Source organism: Gossypium hirsutum, chromosome A03 (assembly GCF_007990345.1).
Source record: "Gossypium hirsutum isolate 1008001.06 chromosome A03, Gossypium_hirsutum_v2.1, whole genome shotgun sequence".
Taxonomy (NCBI): domain Eukaryota; kingdom Viridiplantae; phylum Streptophyta; class Magnoliopsida; order Malvales; family Malvaceae; genus Gossypium; species Gossypium hirsutum.
The window spans coordinates 87362294-87370174 of NC_053426.1; the positions used below are offsets into that span (position 1 = coordinate 87362294).

General features: G+C 35.9%; 1 protein-coding gene across 1 annotated transcript; it reads left to right on the forward strand.

The window, feature by feature from the left end:
* Nucleotides 1–3043: 3043 nt before the first annotated feature.
* Nucleotides 3044–7325, forward strand: LOC107886433 (myosin-binding protein 2). The gene is made up of 4 exons (XM_016810389.2): nt 3044–4839; nt 4934–5095; nt 5190–6604; nt 6723–7325. The coding sequence occupies exons 1-3, from the start codon at nt 3483–3485 to the stop codon at nt 6563–6565; spliced, it is 2895 nt and encodes a 964-aa protein (XP_016665878.1). The 5' UTR covers nt 3044–3482; the 3' UTR covers nt 6566–6604; nt 6723–7325.
* The last annotated feature ends 556 nt before the right edge of the window (nt 7326–7881 follow it).

The window sequence follows — 7881 nt, forward strand, 5'->3', positions numbered from 1 at the left end:
TGATTTCAACATTTCTTAATACGAGCTTTGCATCAACACCGTGAAACCTCCGCACAACTATATGGTTGAACTATCTACTTACTGTTCTTGAAACAAATTAACTAAAACTATTGTCAAATTCAGACCACCTTCCTTTACATCGGCCAAGTAGGCATATAACTCTAGTATAGCATTTCTAGTTGAACATAGCGCATCAAGCATTAACTTGACATTTGTGTCGCCTTTGAGCTCAAATGTATCATTTCTTACAAGGTTCATTGATGGTAGATATCTATATTTCAAGCTTGAAATTTTCCTTCAACTTGAAGCCGAAATATTCCTTCTAATTCTTAACAAAAGATCGTTTAGTTTGAAGTTCCCGTTGAAAGCCAAAATCCTATAGATTTGGTTAATATAAAAACCACCTCAATTTTGGTGTCACAAATTTGATGGTCGTAATAAATAACGATTATATTTTGTTTACTCATCTTCGCAAAAAGAAAACATGTTTCACATGTTTAATAAATAAAATAAAATGAAAGCATTGTATAAAAAAATACTCATTAAACAAATTCAAACAATGACACCAAAATTAGTTACTTGAACTAATTTACTTTGTTGGGTCGATTTTCTAACTTTAGATTTTTTAACATCAACAATCTTCTCCTCAACATGCAAATCTTCTGCTCCAAACTTAATTGTGTAAGCATCTCTATATCAATATTCATTTTATAGGAAAACTCTACCATCGGATATGAAACATTTTTCAAAATGTTGAAAAAGATTGAACATGACTCACAAATGAGAAAAACACTACTAAAGAAATGTTTTTTCTAAAAAAAATTTTTCCCAACATTTCTAGGTATTTGATCGCCTTTGGACATACTAAACGCTAGAGTGTGAATACTGCAATAAAAGATGTATTAATGAGACGATATCCGCAAGTACACGAGTCCAGTTGTAATATAGTCACAACAGAGTAGGTGAGTACTTCGAGGATCATACCCAAGAGAGGTAAGTACTAAATCAATTTTAACATAAACAGTAAAAGATCTAATTAGTACTTTAGTTTAGTTATAGTACGAAGGTAAAATAAAAGGAGTTTCTAGGGGTTTTATAAAAATAAAATAATATAAAGAACTAAAATTTGAGATATTGAAGAATAGAAATAACAAATCTGATTATGAGTGATTAGCTCGCTTCGGTAATCCCTATCAATTGTTGCTTCGGGTTCCTCGTCAATCAACTAGTTGTTATCTCAGCAAGATCTTTCGATCTTCTACTCAAATAACAACTTGGTAAGAACTACTTATCTTCAGACCTCACAATCTATACCAGTTTGGGGTGAAGGTGTTCATGGATAGGTCATACCAATTTTAGGTTATTTCCCACCTTGATGACTTTCCAAGGTTGTCAGGCATAGGGTTTGTTTTACGTTCTTCCTTTCCTAAACAGTTGATCCTTTGAGTACCCCTACAAAACAATTAACAGATCATACTTCCACTAGCTAATCCCCCATAGAGGGATTGGTTTCTCATGGTCTCCATAGACAATATAGAATCGATATAAAGAGAAAACATGCTAAATAAATCGACAATATAGAGTTTATGAAAGAGTCCGATTGTATTAAGATTAATTGCGAATCCACAAGGTTTGATTGTCTTCATAATACAGATATCTCAAAATAGAACAAGAACGAATGAAAATAAATCTAACTTAAGAAAGAGAAAACTAAACTGAAATTAAAAGACTAATTCTAGGCTAAGTGAATGGTGTCTTTTCCATGTGAGAAAGGAGCCTATTTATAGATCTCAGGTGGTCGTCTTCCTTAACCCTAAGTTAGCTGACGTTCTCGAGCTCTAAGTTTGATTTTACAGACCAAAACGCCCCTTGGTTTGTGTCTTAATTTCGTCCAGAGTTGATGTCGCGACACACCAGGACCTGTGTCACGACAAATGAGTCAGTATACTCCCCTTGTGGTATCTTCAGGGGTATGTCGTGACACCCTTAAGCTGTGACGCGACATCGAAGGTACTTTCATGATTTCTCCATTTTGTTCCTTATGTTGCGACATCGGACCTTCCATGTTGTGACGTAGTGACCAGTATTGATTTGGCATACCTTTTAATGGTCTCTTACACACTTATAAAGTTCATTAGCTCACCCTTAGGCCTCATTTGACCCCTAAGGTCAATAAAAGACTCATTTGCCACATTTTATTAACTTAACGGAAATTTAAGAAAACATAATTAAACTTAATTAAAATGCTTGTCTTTAAGCTCCTAAAGTGCGGATATTAGATTAATCTGCAACATCGAATTACGACAGATCAATATTCTTATGACCTGAAAATTTTTTCATGGAAAAGACGAGACGAACTACAGGTTTTATCTTGGAATTCTCGAGTTTTTAGAAAATTATTAAACTTTTTTCGATTTTTTCAAATTTCAATCCAACCATTTTTTTTATCTAACAGTTAAATTTAATTTTTCAAATTAACAAAACTTTTTTTAATGTAGTGGTTGTTGATGTGGCATGGAGGGAGGGGAAAGTGCATCCCATAGCAAATATAAGTCTAGTAGGACGCGCTTTTACCACATGTACAAAATTGACATATTTCCTTAAATTTAAAAATGCGAGATATTTTGAATGCGCTTTCATTATTTGTAAAAAATCAATTAATTTCTTTAAATTAAAAGAAAACATATCTCTCATTTTCAATTAAAAACGATATTTTTACCTAATTTTACCTAAAAAATTGAGTGAAAATAGTTTATTTATTTATTTATCTTCTTATACTAAAGGCAAGAAAAAGAATAACCTGGTTGAGAGCTGAGGGATAAATATATGAAATAAAATCAAAACAAAATAAGTAAAAAAAGGAATGAAAGAGCATCTGGTAACAAACATGGCTTCTAAATGGACCCCACTCTTGTCCACTAATTCATTGCTAAAAAGCTTTGGTGGGCCATTCCATTTTAATTTCTTTTTCCAATTTTGATTACATTATTCACAATGAATTTACACTTTATTTTAATTTTTTAGAAACAAAATAACATAATAAAAGAAAATTACATCATACAAACATACCTTTTTTTTTTTGAGGGGTCGAAGATTGGAATCTGGACCAAACATTGATACTCTGGTCATCCGATTCACCATTTTGTTTTGCTTCTTTCTCTTGTTGATCTGTTTTCAGATCTGAATACCTTGGAAACTCTCATACTCATACTCAGCCTACAGTCTTTTTTAACATCATAGGTATTTTTATGGATATTGTGAGAAATGTTTGCCCATTTATTATTTCCTTTTAAGGCCCTTTCATTGCTTCCTTCTAATACTACTCTTTCTTATTCAAAACCCTTAAATCTCTCTTCCTCTTCCTCTCGTTCTTATCTAACAAATACTACCCTTTCTTTGTTTCTTTGTTTCGTTTTGCTTTTGTTCCTTTTCACGACTCGCCAAGTCTCTCTGTACATAGAACAAACCAAAGAGCTCCATTAATGGCTGCAAATAAATTTGCAACCATGTTGCATAATAATACAAACAGGGTCACTCTTGTTCTTGCATATGCATTGCTGGAATGGGTTCTCATCCTTCTTCTCCTTCTCAATTCTCTCTTTTCTTATCTGATCATCAAATTTGCTGATTACTTCGGTCTTCAAAGGCCTTGCCTTTGGTGTACTAGGCTTGATCATATCTTTGACCCATCCAAGTACAACAATTCTTATAGGGATCTTGTTTGCGATGGTCATGCCAACGAGATTTCTAGACTGGGTTATTGTTCATCCCATCGGAAACTAGCCGAGTCTCGAGATATGTGTGAGGATTGCTTGTCCTCATCACGGTCGGATTGTTGTGACTTGTCAAAGAAGTTAGCTTTTTTCCCATGGATGAAGCAGGTCGGTTTGATTCAAGATGGTGGCGATAAAGTGATGGAAAATAGTGAAGTGAATTCCAAGTGTTCTTGTTGCGGTGTCATGTTGGAGAAAAACTTGAACTTTCCTTATCTCTTGATTAAGCCTTCTTGGGAGGTTTTGGATTATCCCCACAAAGGTAATTTAATTACTGAAGATGGAGGATTTGATAATGTTGAAGATGAAGGCAATGCTTCAGATGGAGCCAAATCAGATGTTTTGGCTGATTTTCAGGAAGATAAACAAAGGGTTGAAGAAAACAATAGAGTTGAGATCTTAGCTCATGGTGATGAGGATGAGGATGGGGGTGAGGGTGAGGGTGTTGGAGGAGAACTGGGAAAAGAGGAGTTTTCATGTTTTATTTCTAGTTTTGATTGCAATCAAATGGCTACCAATGAAGATGATCTGATCTTAGAGAAAGATCTGGTATCAATGGAAGAAGAAAAAGAAGGAAACTTAAATGTGTTAATGGATGGCCCTGAGCTGACTCAAGTCGCTTGTAGCAAAGAGGAGTCTCCTGAAATTCAACCTAAGCATCTGGAGTTCTACATCGAAGGGGATGGTTGCCATTTGATTCCAATTGAATTGATGGCTTCTGTTGGCGTGGAAAGCCAAAGAATATACAATTTTAGAGAGGAAGATGAAGGTATTGCTGGTAATGGAGATGTTATTTTGGACTTTGATATGCATTGTGGAACACCATTGGAACTGGTAGTGGAGAATAGTTGCAGTTCAGGAGAGAAAGTGGCATTGATTTCACCCCATGAGAGTGGGGATGAAACCAGTGTTGCAGTGGTTGAATCAATTGAGTCTAAGGAGATGAAGGAGAGCTTTTCAACGCATGCAAGAGAGGAAGATGAGCAAGTTCCTTTGAATGAAGCTGATGAAGTTCAAGGAAATGCAGCAACAGGAGAAGGGGAAATGGGTGTAGATGTTAATCAAGGTACTTGTTTGATCCTATTTAATTTGAATTTTAACCAAATTTCCATTGTTGAACTATTTGAAGATGAACAAAATATTCAATTTCTTTTTGGCAGTTTCTGATGAGCAAAATGATGAAATTGAAGCAGACGTCTCAATAGGGACAGATATCCCTGATCATGAACCAATTGAAGATATTCAACTGCAACATTTGTTTGATGAATTCACACATGAAAATCTCTCCACCACTGCTCAATTGCATGTAGATGCTGATAATGGTAAGCCTTAATTTCGATTTTAGAATTGTCATTTTTTTTTTTTACTTTTTTAATCTTTTGTTTGATGTGTTTATCTTGGGTTGCTTTACTTTAGGCTCCAAGAATACTGAGGAAGAAACAATACAGTTTAAAACTATGACAGTTGAGACATGTGACCAAGCAATAAAAATCCATTTATCAGTACATTCAGAGTCTAATGAGATTGAGGATGATAAAGTTCTTGATACACCAACCTCTCTGGATGGTATCCACCAGTTGCACAAGAAGTTGCTATTGCTCGAAAAAAGAGAACCGGGAACGGAAGATTCATTGGATGGAAGTGTTTTTAGTGACATTGAGTGTGGTGATGGACTACTGACTGTTGAGAAGTTGAAATCAGCATTAAAAGCTGAAAGGAAGGCTTTAAATGATTTGTATACCGAACTCGAGGAAGAGAGGAGTGCTTCTGCTGTAGCAGCACACCAGACGATGGCAATGATAAATAGGCTTCAAGAAGAAAAGGCGGCAATGCAGATGGAAGCCTTGCAGTATCAGAGGATGATGGAAGAACAATCTGAGTATGACCAGGAAGCTTTGCAGCTTCTTAATGAGCTTATGGTCAAGAGGGAGAAAGAGAAGGTGGAGCTCGAGAAAGAGCTTGAGATATATCGCAGGAGGGTGCAGGACTATGAGACCAGAGAGAAAATGATAATGCTGAGAAGAAGGAAAGATGATGGCACTAGGAGTGCTACTTCCGGTACTTGCAGCAATGCTGAGGACAGTGACAGTCCATCAGTTGATTTGAATCAGGAACCAAAGGAAGAAGACAACTTTGGGAACCATCAAGAGGACAGCAGACAGAATACCCCTGCTGATGCAGTTCTCTATTTGGAGGAGTCGTTGGCTAGCTTTGAGGAAGAGAGGCTATCGATTCTAGAGCAGCTCAAAATATTGGAAGAGAAAATGGTTTCATTGAATGATGAGGAGTTACATTTTGAGGATGTAAAATCAATTGAATTATTGTATGAAGAGAATGGCAATGGCTTCTATGGAAGTTCTGATTTCACCTATGAAACAAATGGGGTTACCAATGGTCATTTCGAGGGAGCAAATGGGAAACATCATCAGGAGAAAAAGCTGATGGCTGCAAATGCAAAGAGACTTCTCCCACTTTTTGATGCTGCTGATGCAGAAATCGAGGATGGGATACTGAATGGACGTGGAAATGGATTTGATTCTGTTGTCTTGCAACAGAATTCACCCGCCAACTCCGAACTAGAGAGCAAAAAGCTGGCTATTGAGGAAGAAGTGGATCATGTTTATCAGAGACTACAAGCACTTGAGGCAGATAGGGAGTTCCTAAAGCATTGTATTAGCTCCTTGAGGAAAGGAGATAAAGGAATCTATCTTCTTCAAGAAATTTTACAACATCTTCGTGATTTACGGAGTGTGGATCTCCGAGTAAGGAATATCGGAGACACCGTTATATAGTTGCATACAGCATAATACATACACTTGGAAGGCTAATCGGTAAATCTTAAATCTGCTGCTCTTTGTATGCATATCATAGAGTTATGGTTTTCTTGTTACTTGTACCTTTTAACTGTAATGGTACTTCATTATTTGATTTTATGCTTGATTATTGTAGAATACTCAATTGGAGTAGCTTAACCACTGCACATTTAGGACTAGAAAACAGAAATACCAACTTCGGTGCCAGTCAACGATACAGATGCCAATACAATTCCACATTTCCAACAATCTTCAACAGGAATGCCCTTAAAAGGACAGGGAAGCTCCTGCTGTGGTCTGTTTAATGAACTTGGTTCTCAGTGTCCCAAGTAATCCCAACATTTTTGTGGGGTTTCAGCTCTTCATCACCTTTTTGAGCAAAAGGAAGATGGTGAGTGTATGTGTGTGTGAAAGCTTAGTGAGGTGAAAGCCGAGCTGTCATTTTGCATGTTGTGAGAAAAAGGGTATGGCCTGAAGAGCTGGAGTGATCCAACAAAGATTCCTCTGCCAGATGCATAACATTAGTTTATTCAGACAATTAGAACTAGGAAGCCCTTTTTTTTTTGTCATAATCAATGGAAAGAAAGGGTAAATAACCCTATTTTCCTTCTGGTCTTTTGCATCATATTATCACCTGGTTTGGGTCTACTTTTTATTTAGGAGGGCAAAGTTGAGTTACATGTATACTACATGCATCCATCTGTAAGTATATAAAGTGAGTGTTTTGTATTGTTGTTTATACTGTTTTAAGAGCTGTGCTTTACTTTGTTGTATATACACGTTCTTTGCTCTAAAGTCTTTTAAAAAAGTATAAAATAAGAGTGAAGTCAATTATATTCAGAATAAGAAGCAAAGATTGCTTTTTCACAATTTGGTTTTGCTTTTAAGCATAAAAAAACACCGAACAGCCCAACAACAGTTTTTCAATAAAATAGTCTATTGCAGTTAGTGAAATAAACACAACCCTGTTGGGGTCTTACAGCTAAAACTATAATTTTCCATTAAGCTTAAAGGGTAATGTGTTGGCAATCATTCAGTCTTTCTCAATCCACTTGTGACCAAGTTGCTCTTGTTTGATTACATGATTGAGGTTTCACGATTTTGTACACACACACAAAAAAAAATCATCAATTAAAGATGATGCCAACAATTATATATATCCAATTAAATTGTAGTACACTATGGATATGAGATTCATAGTTTGAGTAGCATGACAGTCAAAGCTGTCATAGAACAATTTTGGTGTCAACTTTGAGGAAGTTTATATCATCAATGATATCAAATTATATAGATAG

Coding starts and splice junctions, on each gene's coding strand:
- LOC107886433 (XM_016810389.2), top strand. CDS start 3,483: ATGGCTGCAAATAAATTTGCAACCATGTTGCATAATAATACAAACAGG. Junction 4,840..4,933: donor GGGTGTAGATGTTAATCAAG/GTACTTGTTTGA, acceptor TCTTTTTGGCAG/TTTCTGATGAGCAAAATGAT. Junction 5,096..5,189: donor GCATGTAGATGCTGATAATG/GTAAGCCTTAAT, acceptor GCTTTACTTTAG/GCTCCAAGAATACTGAGGAA.